The following is a 16,691-nucleotide window of genomic DNA, read 5'->3' as shown; positions in this document are numbered from 1 at the left end:
GAGAGTTCATTTTTCTCTGGGATGAATGATTTGGCCAGAGATACTGATGAGGAATGACCATCCTCAAGGACATAGGTTCAGACCCAGAAGAGTGAGGCAGCGTTTGCCAATAAGCCCAGCAAGACCTTGCCCTTTGTCCCTGTGTAGGAGGAGCACAAGGAAGAACTTACAGATGTTGTTATTCCAAGAAATGCTGTTCTTCTGTGTGGCAGCTTGCACTGGAATACACTTGAAGAGGAATGCAGTAAAAAAAAAAAAAGTGCATGCACTTGGACATGCATGTGAGCTGCAGGTGGTGGCAATGCAGGACAGGGCTCACTCCACCCTCACCGAGCATCCCTCCGCTGAGTGCACTGCACTCAGTGCAGATCCTTGGCCTTGTGCCAGGCAAAACAGCTTCCTCGTCTAGTTGTACCTGCCCTGCCTTCCTCGGTACTTTTCCATTTCACTGTGAGACTGACAGACAATGTGTTCCAACAGTAAATTGTGTTCAGACAAGATTCAGAGAACAGCTTGTATCCTGGTGGGTCAATGACTTCCTCAGAGGTATAAATCTAAACCTGGGACTAGGACTTCAAGTGTTTGCAGACAGTGGCCTGAGATATTGGTTTGAATATCAATGTGACATGTGATATTTCATCGCCAGCTACACGTTGCCAGCACTATGCTGGAATATTGATTCGGTACCATTTTAGAGTGAATTGAATTAACTAAATTACCATCCTCTCAGCACAGCACGATCTCAGATGAAATTTTATTATACAGGAGTCATCCCCACTTTTTGTTAATGTAATAAACGTGGCAGAAGAAGACAGGGGAAGATAGGAGCAGGAAGATGCTGAGAAATTGACCAAAGCAAGGATTAGGTTCACCAGCTTTAAATGCAGCAAGAGATTTCATACAATCTAAAAATGAACACAATCTGTATTTAATGTCTGTTTTGTTCCCTTTACAGAGGACAATTGCATAATTGCTCTGAACTCCAGTACTGACTAGAGCTGTATGCTGATGGTACCGACGCAGTTCTTTCTAGTGGGGATGATGTCTCACGACTGGTGCATTTTTCAGAAGGAAGAGGTGCTTTGTGAACAGTATGACTGTTTCCTTTACTCAGCTGTTGCAGCAGGAAGTTGTTCATGGACACTAAAGACCTGGGAAAGATTGTTGTGGAAAAAAAGATTAAAATGGTGAGCATGCATTCTGGAGAGGGAACCTGCTACGATTAGGAACATTTTTCCAAAACTGATATACTGATTTCCATTTACTCAAATTCACATGGAAAAAAAAAAAAAGTTGAAATTTGTACTTAAAGCTCTGTGTTTCGAGACAACCACAACTACAGCTATGACTCATTTTAAGATTTCATGCCTAACTGGCTTACAATGATTTATAACCAACAGGAACCATTCAAACTGTGTCGTAGAGATTGGTAGCGTGTGCTAAAACAGCTGGAAGCCGACTAGCAGAGTACTATGATTGCAAAAGACAAAGACTCTGGTCTCCGATTTTGACCTGTGATGCTTTTTCTAAAAAAAAAAAGCAGTTTCAGCGCACACAGAATATCCCTGACTTTCCACTCATTGAACTGGCACTTTCATATCTTGGCTTAAAAGTCTGTAACCTCAATGTGCTCCAGTGCTTGCTCATGTGTCAAAGCCCTGAATTCATGAATTTGCCACTGCAGGGGTACTACGATAAGCACACGTGAACTAGGACTGGAGGAGTTCTGCTGGGACACAGGTGCCACCTCCTGTTGTGACTCTGCTTGTTCTGTACCTGAGGCCAGCCCCTACCTCTGGCTCTCCTGCAGAAGAGCCACCATCTCCTGGAGTCCGGTAAGCTGTTTCACTTCCAGTCTTAGGAATTCCACCTGGGTACTCAGCTGGTTGTTCTTCCAAAGCAACTCATCTTAAGGAAACACAGTGAGAAGTCTGAGCAAAATCACCAAAAGCTGGTAAACGCATTTTTAATAAAAGCAATTCTTGATGCTAATGCGTAACAGAGTAAGTTTCTATGAGCAATATTAATAACAGCCACAGTTATTATTACTATCTCTTTTGTTCAAACCCTAGGTTGAATCTGTTCTAGGCACATTTTTGGATCAAAACTTTTTTGATGTACTGCTGTACTGAGCATGCCTCTAACAGGACTGTCTGTTCTGAAAGACAAGGGGGATTGTGGAATCCACTGGCTGGAGGTTACACCGAACAAAAAAATCACTAGAGCAGCCTGTGAAGGGTTGTGGTCCTTTGTTACACAAAGCTTTTAAAACTCAGGGCTGAAGGACTGGCTAAAATGCATCCTGCAGTGACCCTGCAGCACCCAGGGCACAGAACTGTATGGCCGCTGCTACAGGGCAGCTCAGAACAGATGCTCAAACTTACTTGGCCATCAAACTTGTGAGGCTATCTCCAGTTACACAGCAGCTGTCACCGTGCATACTGGCCACTAAAGTGCTGGACAAATGGAGATTAAGGCTTGGACCACTGTCAGGTTGACTGTAGGGCTAGGACAGACTGAAAATATCAGAAAATCATCTTCAGTTTGTGGGGAAGCTTGTGCTGGTCTGTCAGCAGTAAAGGAAGCCATCCGATGATGTTAGTGTTTCCTTGTTACATTAATCTTTTTCTTATTGCACAGTGTATAAAAGCTCCTAGAAAACGCATAAGTGGCATAGCAGGTACTGGCATAACGCATGAATGGCTGCATTGTGACCATTCTTGTGAGCCTTGTAAGGCCACATCAGCCACCATTTACTTGATGTACCATAGCCCAGGGGGCTATAAATGAATCCTTCCACTTCTAAAAGAATAGCTTGTACAGCTGCTAAGAAAACCCTAGTTTCATTCCTTACTCTTCACAATCGTTGTAAGCTTACCTTGAAGCAGAAAACAAAAGTATTTTGAACAGTCACATTGCTCACAATAAACTAAAGCTAAGTCATTTGGCCCTACCGTACATGGATGCTTGGTTCCTTTGGATGTGATAACTCGAAGCAGCAGGGTGATCCATCTTGTGTAACGTGGAAGCTGAGACATGACTTTCCACCAGCCCTTTTTCTTGCTGCTGCAGCAAATATTCCAGTTGTGACAAGATAAAACAAAACCAACACAATACAATACAAGAAAACAACAAAGGGTTCCTGAATCAAGTTAGTGTTAAGAGAAATGAAACACTCTTCTGCAGTTTTGCCAGTACCCGATAAGCTCCTAGAAGCCTTTCCAGTGATGCTGCTGAGCCCTCTGAACAGCGATAATGACAATGAGTGTAACATAGCATGAATTTAAGTGAACCCTTATGTCACTGCTTTGAAGTACTTGTTTGGAACACACTAAAGAAAAAAACCATTTTCAAAGCATAGGTGTACAAGAATAACCTAAACAAACAGTAACATCTGAAACACAAAAAGATATCCAGGCATTTTGGCAGGGAGCTTAGGTGATGTCAGAAAACAAATCTAAACAGAAATGTTTCTATGGATTTATTTTTTTTTTGAGAACTAATTGGAAACAGATTTTAGGTTTGGATTTAAACTTATCCTTGCAGCATCTGCAATGCTATCCCTGTGCTATGCATTTTAGTCTCAAGAAGTACAAGTTTGAGGCTGTGGAGCAAAGGAAGGAAAAACCTGGCATCTTCCTGCTCACATTATTGCCATGGGTTTAGCTGGTGGTCTTGAGAAAGTCATTTGACATGGTTTTTCCTGGGATTTTTAGCCAGTAGACTTCAAAGTAAATTACAAAATCAAAAGAAAGTCCTATCCTTTGAGCTCTCTTCTTCCTGCCCTCGTAAATTAGCATTTTTTGCCCTACTGGGACAGAGTTTTGAGAGCAATGAAGAGCTCAGCATAGGTCAACATCACAACAGGATGATCCAGGGCTCTTCTCTAGGTGGACTGCACAGATTTTGAACTCCTAGAAGGATAGGTGTCTTATTGAACCCAATCATCTCATTTGCTGTCTCAGTGTGTTAGATCCACTGAGAAAGAGAGACCAGTCTTCTATTGGATCAAGACATTAATTCGTTTTGTTGCAGCTCACGGCCACATGTTTGTTAAATCCAACCTGAGGAAGGAAGCAGGAGCAGTCTAGTGGAGCAGGACTCATCCTGTCTGTGACAGGCTGCAATATGATCATATTGAGTAAAACAAAGCCACAGCTGAAATACATACGCAACATCTGGGAAATGCAGTAATTTGAGCAGCTATGGCAGTTGGCCCTACGTGGAGGATGATAAGCTAAAACTGTTGCTAGAAGTCTTGCTGTGGAGTAGACAGGCTCACATCTTTTCTGGGTTGGACAAGAGACAAAAATCAGTAGAAACAGGCCTGTGGAGGCAGGATGATGAATGTTTGTTTGCTTGTTTTCCTGGGAACCAGAAGAAGCCAGTATGCAGCCAAACAGCTCCTCTCCGTGGCAGCTGCCCGACCAGCACAGACACTGTTAGATAAATAATGCTAGAAATGGGGGCAAAATCTGGAAAGAATTACAATTACAAACAGGATGAGCAAGAAGGTGTTGGTTTATCCCAGCACCTGTGAGAAGAAAAGGCTTCTGACCTGCCTTCCTAAGGACAAGAGGACTACTGTGTGCTTTCCACCCTTATTCACCCCAGACTCAAGAGGAAAATGTATCAGGACTTCACCACTATCTCAGAAAAACTAGAGCAAGCCCAAAGCCCTAACTACAGCCACTCAGAGAATTTCAAACAAAAGTCTTGCCAGGAGATATCAGTCCACTGAACTGGAGATACTTGCAAATAAAATATATGAGTCTCAACAAACTTCTACTACAAAAAAGGTCAGGGAGAGCAGAGACCTTGCGGGGAACCTCGGATACCCTGTCTCAAGGCAGGTATTAAGGAAGTGTTCTTATTTCAAGGTGCCACAAATGTGATACTTCCCAGAAGAATCAGCCTGTCGATCCCAAATAGAAGGAGCATTCAGAATGCATGACTGAAAATCCTACTGGAAGATGTCTTTTCTCAATATAATTAAATCAGGTGATTAATCCTTTCACAATTTCATTATTACAAGGAAGTTATCCTCATTAAAAAGTTCGTGATAAGGTCATTTTCTTACTGAATTTCCATTAGTACATTGACAAAGAAAGAGAACTAAAACCACTTACCATAGCAGAATCCTTTCTATCGAATAGTTCAGTATTTTTAAGCTGAGTCCTTTGGACTTTGGGAATGTTTCTAGCTAAGACTGAAGAGGAGCGTCCAGCTGTCAGAGGAGCATCCTGCCGTGGATCAGTACAAGCCACCAGGTGGAAAAGCAAGTCTTGGGCAGGAACTACAGAGATACGAAAAGATTTTAACAAAAATCTAAAAACTATGGTGTTTTCATACATAACATTCTGCTACGGAAAGAGTAGAACAAGGTCCCAGAATATCAGACTCGCAGTCAATAACAAACAAACAAAAAAATAGAGAGAGATGGTGAAATACATTCTTGATTTTAAACACAGATTGAGAGAAGGCAGAAAAATGTTTAAGATGAAGCATCTATAAGCATCTATAAGAAAAGCTTACCAAGAAAATCCTTGTTAACCAGGAGAGATCCAGGCCCGTTCCAGTGACAATCCACCAGCTTCAGGAGCTGCTGGAGGACAGCTGTAACCTTGGACTCTTTTTCACTTCCAGTGGCACTCTGACCTTCTGTGACAGCAGTATCATTACTTAGCTCACTGGAAGAAGACTAATGAGAAAAAGCCAAAGCTATTTACTTTCTCAGCTAATGTCTGCAGTACATCTGCTAGCACCTCCTGCCTTAGCTGGACGCACTTAACAGGTGTTTATGCCTGCACTTTTCCAACTGGGCACAAACAAATTAGAGGCACAGGATGAAGCTGAGTTTATGTGAAAGCATACACAAATGATCTCCAGTGGACCTGCATTTTGTACAGTTTTTCAGTAGTGTATTGAAAGTGTGCTTTTTTTCACTCTCTGTGCAGTAACATCACACTGAAAATTCATGTTCTCTGTCCTGAAACACCTTTTTCAGAATCACTGTTTTCCCTAGGCTCTGTCAGAGATAAACAGCCTCTCCCACTACATGTGCCTTCAGTTCCTGTAGCAAAGCAGGTGCCTGTTATTATAATTAATGGCAGTGACATTTATATAGTTCATTATCACACTTCTATATTTATTTTCAACATCCTATGGCATTGAAAACAAACTGAAGACATACATGGACAAATGGATAAAATTGTCTCTGCAGCCAACTGAATGGTAAATGCAGAGTGATGATGCAGCATAGGATTTGTTCCAGGGCTTTGCGTGTGAATGGGAAGAACAGGACACAAAAGAGAGCCCATACAAGCCAAGAGCTAAAGGACAGGTGCTCAGAGGCTTGTATAATGTATAGCACAATAACGGGATGGGGCAAATGGTTATGTAAAATGTCTGCCTGTACTGCTCTGAAGCATAAACAGTTTAAGATTGAAGAGACCACCCCATCTGGCCCATTTGATGCTTGTTCTATACTCCTGCCTGTTATTCCTGTACTGACATAGGAAATGATCTGTATAAATGTAGAGAAGGAAGACATCTCCCCTTAACTTCAGATACTGAGAGACAGAAAACCCACTGTCTCATTCTTACTTCACTGTGAAAAAATGTTTCTCATTCTAAGTCTCTCTGCTCTTCAGTGGTTAATGTTCGATCGTTGACCCCCACTATGTGCTCCTGTAACAGCCTAGAGGCTCCTAACTTATGTCAGCCTGAAGTAGCTGGGGGGAGAATGAACAGTGAAGGCAGCAGAGACACCAGGGAACTACTTTGTTTATTGTAGCTTCTCTACTTCATATGCACACAGGAAAAATAAGATGCACATCTCATCACAGTGGCTATAAATCACTGCAGATTGAGAGTGCTCTTTGGTAATATCCTAAGGTCAGTTAGAGGTGCTCAGGACAACTGTACAGACTGCTTGCTGAAAAATTATCACAGTACTGCCAACACTGGCTCTACAAAGTTCAACTGCTTTTAGACTGCTGGAGCAGCAGTGGATGGTTTTAGATAGTTTTGTGCTACTGGCTTTTGAAGATGCAGAACCTATTTTGTATTATCCGTACAGAACATTTTTATACTAGGAGATTTCCGTTAGCATCTCAATTTACACGTATGCATTTGTGAAGAACAACAATGACAAGTAATACAATACTTGCCTCCTTGTGAGAGTCTTTGAAGCAACAAATGGGAGACATCGGGGAATGCAGGGTCTCACTTTGCTTATATTCCACTCTAGCTGGGCTGGAGGACCTGCGAGCTGCAGGTTCTCTGACCTTCTCAGGTACTGAAGGTAGCATGGCTGGTTTCATCATTATAGACTTCAAGTTCTCCAGTAACACTTTAGCTGATAATGAAGTTGCATCTCTGAATCCTGCAGATAAAGTAGAAAAATGACTGGCTAGTAGAGCAGAGCTACAGATTAGAAGCATGCAGGTATTCAGACCTGTGGGAAAGAGAAGAGCAAAGCAGATAAACTTTCTCTAATGTTTTATCCTTGTCTCCTCTATGAAGTGACTGACACAGCCGCAGTTTGACTATAAAGGACCACATCTTCACAAAGACACACATTTTCAAAAGTATATAGGGGATTATCCCTTTTAAACACCAATGTCTTGTTGATTTCAGCATAAATTAGTCATCCAAATGCCATCAAGGATCTGTGTTTTTGACCGTCAATAAGCTGTATAGAAGCCTGTATTTCACTTAGAAGAGTCCTAAAATTAATCTATTGACCACAGATTTTAGAAATGAAATACATGAAAACAACTTCATAATAGTCTGAGATTAGGAAAGAAGAAGCCTCTCACAGGTACTATTTTTTTATTTTTTTTTACCTGATTTGATGTTTAAAGGATTTTTGTGTTTAATCTCTGTTTCAGTGAGCTGTGTGAGTGTACTGCCGCTGGCAGTCTGCGAAGACGTATTCATTTCTGTAGGAAGCCTCCCACCATAATTCCTGTGGCCCTCGATCCTCTCGCCACTCTGAGGTTTCTGGGCAAGGTGCCCATGCTGGGGAGAAGAGGTCACAGAGACATGGTAAAAATCATCAAAATTGCTTAGTCTGGCATCTCTGGATGACTTATTTGAGTGATTTATATTCGTGTCACTCAAACTCAATCTCTTTGTAGAAGATATATCCTGGCTAAGTTCACAGGTGCTAGACTTCTGAATTGTGTCCATCTCTGGGGAGGAGTTGAAAGTTTTACTATCTGAGAAGACCACGTGCAGACCTCCTGATCTCATTTTCTCTGGGGTGCGCAGGGATGAACGCAGTTGTGAACATGATGATAGGTCTGGAAAGAAGAGATTAAAAAAAAAAAAAAGAAAATAAAGAGTTGGTCTGACCATGGAGATAAGACATGATAACAAAGATAGGTCCTCTCCCTAGCAGTAAAATCTCCCCATCATGGAACAGGCATGCATACCTCTGTCAGACCCTTTCTAAATCTTCAAGAGCTTCCTTTCCACTAGCTGCAAGAGCAGCCACAGAGAGCATAGTTACCCACCAGGATTTAAGACTTCCCTAAGATTTAGGTTCCTTTGATGCTTTATTTCCTTTTTTTCCTTTTTGTTTGTATTTTCCAAGTGACTGTCCTTTGGAATACAACAAGAACAAGAAATCCCACCAGTCTAGTTTGGGATCAAACCCCAAGTGAGCACAGACGCATTCTCTAAAGATTTACAGTTTAATGTTTAGCTAAGTATAGGTAAAGCTCATAGCATAGGCACTGTTTAAACACAGAATCTGTCTGATAGCAAAGCTTTTAAACTGTGAATGTATTCAAACCAGAGAGGACAACAGTGACCATCCAGCCTCCTGTATAACCCAGGGCACAGAACTACCCTGAATTAACCATACACAAGAAATCCAGCTTTGACTAAAACATTCTCAGTGTCAAAATCTCGCTGTATTGATTATGCAACGAAAAGTACCAGTTTTTGTGTTGACATCTTTAGATACTGAAGACATCCTTCCGCTTACTGCGTGGCTCTTCATTATATTCTCCCTAGAGCAGCAACATAAAACAGTTGATTTAATGGAATTTTAAGTGGAGTCAGGTATAAAACATGAGTCTGACCAGCAGGAGCTGGTGGATAACACGATTAGACTATTTACATCCACATTGTACCCTGGCGCACAGTTGAAGATGCACCATGATTGGATGCATGTACAACCCCCAAAATTAAGACAAATGCTAGTCCCAGAATGGGGTTAGTGTTTCATACATCTATTTATATATTAGCATTTAATTATGTATTCATTTCTATTTATTAATTTATCAATAGCTATTCATAATCCAAAAGGATTTTTTTAATGTTATCTGCCATTGTTTAGCATTAGTAAATACAATTACGTTAAAAGCCTTGAAAAAATTTGTAGATTGATTTTGTTTGCTTGCAGAATTGGTATAAACCATTAAAATGATGGTGATATGAACATTTCCAACCTACCTAATTTTCAGTTACTTTTCACATCTGTGAAGCAGCAGCTGTTTAAATTGCATTTCTAATAACTCACCAGCTCTGTGCACACAGCTGTAACACGTGAGATCAGATAATTTCCCCAGCATTCACCCAGACCAGGTGAGAAGAAGGATGTTGCAGTGGAATGTGTGGGTTTCTTTTTCTCACTGGTCTTTGAATTCACTTGGTTGTCTTTCATCTGGATTTCTAGAACATGATTCCTTCAGCTGAAAAGTAAGGTGAGCTACTCTGAGATCTTCCTGGAGGCTTAGAGTGGGATCTTTATCTAAAGCCCTTCTTAAAATTCCCTGCTTTCCGTTTTTTTTTTTTTTTGGTGAAAACTAAAAGTATTGTATGCAAATGATGATTAGTCAGGTAATGAAATGTTATGTTTTATCTTTTTTATTATTATTATTCCTCACCCTTGCTTTGCACCTTCTTTCTATTTTATCTAAGAAAAATGACATGAACAGAACATGATTAACAAAATCTATCAAATTACCATTGTGTTTTTAAGGTAAATCAGCACCCTGCCCCTTCTAATGCGCGGCTGGAGGGTCTTATAGGGAACCTCACAGCTGAGCTCCCTTGTCCTGTGGCTGTTACAGAGGTCAGAAAAACATCAAATACTAGTAAAATACACCCTGAAGGCACTCATGACAACTGATTTTAAAACAGAGTCTCTCTAGAGCACACATCTTAATATTAGAAGATTAGCATGCTGTTTGTAACTACAGTAGTGAATTTAAATGGGACGTGATCACCAGGTATAGAAACACTAACAGTGTCTAAGGAGATATGCTTTCATGGACTTAAATAAAACCAAGGGTCCTTGCTCCTGAATCACTTCTGGATTTGGAATATATAATGCCACCGGGGAAAAACACCACCACCACCAAGTAATGTTTAAATCATTATTTTCAGCAGTAATTGAGGAAACAGAAAAGAAACTGAGGTGCAGCTTTGTATAGATAATAGCCTTTTATTTTATAGACTTGTCCTGGTGCCTTTTGTATTCAGCTGTCTCATTTTTGGGGTCAAATAATGCAGAATTGCTTCCCCTGCTGAACCAAGGCAGCTCTGGGAGCAGCAGCAGCAACCTGTTCTGGTTCTTTACCCTTTAACCCATCTTCACATCTCTAATTTAGCATTAGATCAGAGACCACCGAGGGTAAAACAAAATTCCTCTGGGGCCACTTTATATTTCAGGTGGTCTTTTCATCGAGCTTTATAGTACAAGCGCTACTTTAAAGTTCCTTGTGTACGCGTATCTTGTGGTTAGCAATGGTAGCAACAGGATCGCGGCTTGCTTTTTGTCGAGGAGCACCAAGAGCTGCTGTCCCACAGCCAGGGCACCCCTGCAGCCCTACACTCCCCCACTGCCAGCATTCCCGGCCCCATATGGCACAAGGGGGGTATCACCGGGCTCCAGACCCCTCACACCCCGTCCCCCAGCCCGCCCGGTTCCCCTCAGCGCCCGGCCGGTACCTGCCTGGAGCCCGGGGCGCTCCCGCCGCAGGCCTCGCCCGTTGCCCTCCCGGCCGTTGCCCGGCACCGGCGGCTGCGGCGCGGCTGCCATGGTAGGGGCAGGGCCGGGGGAGGCTCCGCTTCCCTCAGCCGGCCCCGAGGCTGCTAGTGGGGGGCCATGGGGCTCGGTTCTTGTTCCTCGGCCGGCCCCCAGCTGGCAGCCGGCCCGTGGGCATCGGGGGCTGGCTGGAGGAAGCGGCCTGAGGGGAGCTGGCACTGGGGAGGTGGTTTGCTGGGGACAAAAAAATCCTATAGCGGTATCCCAAATGGATCACTTCTTGCTGGTTTAGTGAGCAAGATCAGCCTGAGGTCCTGCTGGCCACCAGAGCCTTCATGAGGGAGCTGGGAGCAGCGGTGTGTGCTGTTTTCTGCTGCCCCTAAATGCTGGGAATGAGCCTTAGAAATACCCAGACTTTGGTCACTTTTTAAAACTAGTTTTCATCTTTCTTGCTTGGCCAGATCTTTCACGTTTTCTCTGCAAATATTAGATTTGAAATTGCCAGGTGGTATCAGCAGTATGAAGCTGAGAACACCTGTGAAAAAGCCGAGGCTAAGAGCACTTTGAGGCCAGCGTAACTGTGGTTCTGCAGCATTGCCACAGCGACCACCAGCAGCACCTTCAGCTTTGACTTGCAGCTCCCTCAAGAAGCTACAGTTCCTACGTTCATTAACAGTTATTTTTTTCCCTGTCCTTTTCCAGATTTCCTTTTGACTCCCTGTCTGTAGCCGCTTGAATGAGAAATAGCCTAAAAATACCACCTATCTTCCCCCACTTGTTCCTGCTGCAAGAATCGCATCCTCCATTGTCAACACAAACACTGTCTCCTTGGCTTCTCAGGCTAGCCACTGTGGCTAAGGAGCGCAGGCTGCTTTTGTTTTCAGGCTTGAATTGGCTTTTCTGTTTTTGTAAGCCACAGACTAATACATCTCAGTGTGATACAACAACAAGAAGCAATTGGCCGCAAACCAATAACTGTTTCCTTCCTGCTGCTCGGAGTAGTGTGGGAGGGTATACAAGCATTTATTTGTGTTTTATTACTGTCTTGTCATAACAAAATTACTGTAGCTTACTTAGCTGGAGTTGGTTCAAACCCGAATACAAATTTGTTACAATCAAGAAGTTTTCTGCCTGAAATGTAGTTCATTTTATTTGTAAATTTAAAGAAGACGTGTGTTGTATTTCAGTTGTAGACCAGGTTGTTCTAAGGTTTAGCTGTAAGAATTATATTATATAAAAGCATGCAATTTATTAACTTTTCACAACCCTCGATCCATATTAACTAAGGAATATGCATGCACAAATTATTAAGAATGTAAAGCCCTTGGGCATTTGCCCCATACTTAATTTTTTGATGAGCTGCTTCAAAACATATGGTGAGGATGCTTCTGCAGGAGGGAAATAAAATGCAAGGTCCAATGGAGTTTTTAGAATAAAATGGCTTTTTTTTGCTTTATTCCAGAATTCACAGGTTCATTCTTGCCTGTTGATATGTTTTCCTTTTCTTTTGAAGGAACCAGAGAGTATTATTGAATCTGCAGAAGAAGAGTCAATTAATTTTAATGTTGGTGGCTGGTATTTCTCAATTCCCAAAAGTAAAGTCGCTCAATTTCCTGAATCTCCATTATGGAAAGCAGCTGCTGTACAAGACCAGTCTGAAAATCTAAGATTATTTATTGACCACGACGGTCTTATATTTAGGCACCTTCACTATTACATGCAGACTTCAAAAGTATCTTTTTTCAGCTGTGATGAATTTAATTTATTATATGAGCAAGCATTAATTTTTCAGCTGACACCTCTAGTACAGGTAAAGTGGGGAATTCTATGTAGTTCTCTCTCTATACATATATATATATATTTGTTATTCTTTGATAATACTCACTGTAAAAGGATGTCAAGGATATTTTACATGTATGATTTTAACAATGGTTGCAGTAGTTATCCAAGCAAGTAGTTTTGGCATTCAATTTGTCTGTCATGGACAGTGAATATGAAAAATGTTCCACGTTTGATGCTTGACCTTTCTGTCAGAGCTCATTCAACTGTTATTACTTGTTTATTTGCTAAAATTAAAGCAAGCAGAGGCTTTTATCCACCGACAGTTATGCTCAGCATTTTATAACAATTATATTGACCAGTCCTGTTGAATATGAACCCTCTAATCTGAAAAAAAATAAAAAAAAAAATATGAGATTACCACCCATTCTGTTGTTCCCTGAAAAGGTTCAGTTTGCCAGAAAAGAAATTCATCCCAGTAGGAAGTCACTGAATTCATTGTTCAAACAGGGAAATAATACTTCTTCCTCTCCTCCTATTCTTTAGTTGCATAAATAGACATATTAAATGGAGACCTTTAATATTTAATTTACTGCTTATCTACAAGAATTATGTATTGAAATTGAATTGTGATTTTGAATTGTATCAGTGAAGGCTGAGTCCATACTTCCTGCATGGATGAACTGTGTATTTTCATGTGTTAGTATTTGCATTTCCTCTAAGTTTAAACTCTGAATTTCTTTTATTTTTTTTCCTTTTTTTTTTTTTTTTTGTACTATTTATCAAGTTCTCTCAAAAATACTACAATGTTTAACATCTTTAGCCCAAAATGTTAGCATTTTGGGTTTAACATTAACATTTTTGGATTTTTTATTTTATTTTTTTTTTAGGACCGTATTTAAAGATGTAACATCTCCAAATAGGTTGGGAGAGGAAGACCACCAAACCTCAGTAGTCTGTTGTGTTAACAGTACACAATCACATATTTAACATGGAGCTACTGTGGTATGGCCAGGAACACGCTTCACTGAACTAGAATTCTTGAAGTTTCTGGCTTTTAAGTGATTGTCAGTGCAACCTTATTAATTTCATGAAGGTATATTACATCTGTGCTTTAGTAGTCATAACTGTAGCTCTAAATTTACTTCATATTTAATAGCCTACAAAAGTATGTGTAACTATTTTTTCCAGGTTTAAAATAATTTATCATTCCATAAAAGATTAGGAATATAGACTGTTAATAATTACTATAATTGAGTCAAACATCAACTCCCTCTTATAATCATTGAATTCCTTCAGCTTATGGTAAAGATGTTATTTAAAAGAGCTTACTGCTGTGTTTTTGGCTTTTTCTGTTGTGTACCTTTACACATGTAATGTTCTGTCTTGAATTCCAGAGCCAGAATACAAAGAAATACCATCAGAACTCAAATGCTGCAAAAATAATTGGCTTTTTTTTGAATATATAAATTATTTATATTACACGTGCAATATGCCTCACACATTCATTCCAGATACCTTTAGGTATCTAAAAATCAGGAATTTAATGTATGCTTATTCTTGTCCATGTACCATATTCCATGACATATGGATGTGAACTATGGCATAGCAACATGGATTAGGTTCTTTCCCATACCTATTTTTTTTTTTTTGGTTAATTATTTGAGTTGAAGTACTAAACAGAAAAAAATGTATGTATTTTAACAGATCTTAGATAATTTGAAGGAGGAGAAACATGATTTATGTGTTCGACCTGCCGATATACCAGTAGCTCAAAGAACATCTCCAAGTTACTGGAGAACGCGAAAAAGTACCAGCAAGCCCTCAGAGGTTTCTCCCAAAAGAAAAGCATTCACAGGTAAGTGTCCCAGCCCCTTTTCCAGGGTTCTGTCAAGTGCAGCGAGTGCTTTTATCACTTAGATGCCTTGGCAGGGTTACCTCTAGTTGTAGATGTGTGCTTGCATTTGGACCAGTTCAGAATTTTTGGTTACAGAAACACGAGAAGGATTTAAATTTCTTGCCCTATTTTTGCACATCATTTTCCAGATGTTTGATCACATCTTGATCATATCACTCTTGATAGGGTGTTTTCATCTTCAACGGCTCTTTCTCACTCTTTGTATAGGAAACTTCGCATTAGGGGCTTGATAATTCTTTTGCAGTCTTAGGATTGTCCATAGACTGTTAGTTTGTTGCAAGCCAGGAATGTTTTAGAGTTTTGAAAAGGTTTTCTTGTCATCTTTTCTTCTGTATTCATCATTATTTAAATAAATAAGAAACACCACACAAATATTTTCTTGATTTGTGCTGGGCTAGCACGTAGCTATAACACTATTTTTGGGGGAATGTTAAGTGTTGCACAATGTTAATGCACTTTTATTAGCTTTGCTGTACTAGAGCCAGGTCATTTGAATTCTTCTTTATTTATCTATTGATTTTTCTGCAATTGTCTTTGCCTAGGTTTACATGAAAGTGCTCCCCTAGGGCTAGTGGATACACCTTTACTTGATACAGAAGAAGAAGTGAATTACTGTTTTTTGCCACTAGATTTAGTGAGAAAATATCCTGCGCTAGTTAATGATGACAATTTGCTGTGGCTGCTTGAGAATGCAGTCCTGATTGAATGTGGATGCAGTGAGTTCCGTTTCATAGGTAACTATTCTTTTTTAAATTATTATTATGACACGTCTAAATCATTTTAATTAAACTATTTCTTTCCATCTTCAATAATACTTCTTTAAAAGTCAGAATCTTTTTTTTTTTTTTTTTTTTTGGTTTTGTTTTACTGCTCTGTTTAACAACTAACAAGCAAAGCATCTACCAAGTGGCTTCCAGAGTATATGTACCTAAAACTACCTACTTATGGTCCTACTTATTTGTCTTTACTAATCCAATGGTTTTCTGAACTGAAATGCATTAATGGCATCAAGGACCAGAACTGCTGTTGACAACTGGTAATTAAGAAAGATAAAACTTAACGTAGTGACTCTAAATGTTCACCCACTCTTGTATCTTTTTTGCTAGCAAAAAAAAATTGTCATTTGTTCATGAAATAGTACTCCACTTTCAAAAAAAAGACAAGTACATCTCAGAAGTATGGCAGGACCAAATAAATCCTCCATCAGAGTAGCATTTCATCCTCAGAGGGCTCAGTCAATGTGAGAAAAGAAATTGCTGGAGCTTTGCTCTGCTAGTCCTATGGATAAATTCTGATGTTAGCCTATGGGAAAACACGTTTAAGTACACATTGGGAGGGGGCTGTGCCCAGGGAAAAGAATCAGCCAAACAAACAGGAAACCTCTTACAGGAATTTCTTAGGCTGCTCTAATAAACAAAGCTAGCCTGATTCTGTGCTTACCCTGTCATTTATGCTGTATCAGGTCTCCTCCAGCACAAACCTAGTTTTCAGGATTTTGTTTCAAAGGCAGTATTTCCTGGTGCAGATTCATTATCTGCTGCGTGTATGTCTACGTGTAAATAGTAATACTAAGGGAAGTTGCAGGAACCTCTTTTTGCTAGATCTGAGCACTGGACAGCAGACGCCAACACACACTTCCAATATTTTATTTTTATTTTCAAGTTAACTTTCTCCGCTCAGAGAAGATCTTGTTGCCCGATGACTTCTCCAACATCGATGTCTTGGAGGAAGAAGTTTTACTTCTGGGAATTCCTGAACTTATAGATGCTTTGAGGATCTATAGAGGTACTATAGCATATTATCCATAGAGGTAACATAATGCACATTGACTGCACCTTGGAACAGGCTGCTCAGGAGCTTTGGAGTCTCCTTCCTTGGAGATCTCAGAAGATATTCTGATGTGTCCCTGGGCACCCTAGAGGTGCACCCAGGAGGAAGGACCTCCTTCCAGGCTAAATTCTGTGCTTCTGTGGTGGCTTGCTGTTGGAC

General features: G+C 40.5%; 2 protein-coding genes across 2 annotated transcripts in view; one reads left to right on the top strand and one right to left on the bottom strand.

Annotated features, from left to right (window-relative positions):
- Positions 1-806: 806 nt before the first annotated feature.
- LRRC36 (leucine rich repeat containing 36) lies at positions 807-11,031 on the bottom strand. The gene is made up of 10 exons (XM_032195774.1): positions 10,969-11,031; positions 9,536-9,707; positions 8,950-9,023; positions 7,851-8,309; positions 7,173-7,387; positions 5,536-5,701; positions 5,130-5,296; positions 2,955-3,066; positions 1,794-1,908; positions 807-1,151 (listed from the first exon to the last, which is right to left on the bottom strand). Exons 3-10 carry the CDS (start codon positions 9,011-9,013, stop codon positions 950-952), a joined length of 1,500 nt encoding a protein of 499 aa, XP_032051665.1. The 5' UTR covers positions 9,014-9,023; positions 9,536-9,707; positions 10,969-11,031; the 3' UTR covers positions 807-949.
- The window catches only part of KCTD19 (potassium channel tetramerization domain containing 19), a 20,320-nt gene continuing 13,472 nt past the window's right edge, over positions 9,844-16,691 (top strand). Inside the window, 5 exon segments of the mRNA XM_032195773.1 lie at positions 9,844-9,855; positions 12,519-12,815; positions 14,492-14,642; positions 15,245-15,436; positions 16,365-16,566. Coding sequence (XP_032051664.1) covers positions 9,844-9,855; positions 12,519-12,815; positions 14,492-14,642; positions 15,245-15,436; positions 16,365-16,566 — 854 coding nt within the window.

The sequence above is a fragment of the Aythya fuligula genome, chromosome 12 (assembly GCF_009819795.1).
Source record: "Aythya fuligula isolate bAytFul2 chromosome 12, bAytFul2.pri, whole genome shotgun sequence".
Taxonomy (NCBI): domain Eukaryota; kingdom Metazoa; phylum Chordata; class Aves; order Anseriformes; family Anatidae; genus Aythya; species Aythya fuligula.
The sequence above is the reverse complement of the archived record's forward strand: the minus strand, read 5'-3'. Positions and strand labels throughout refer to the sequence as shown.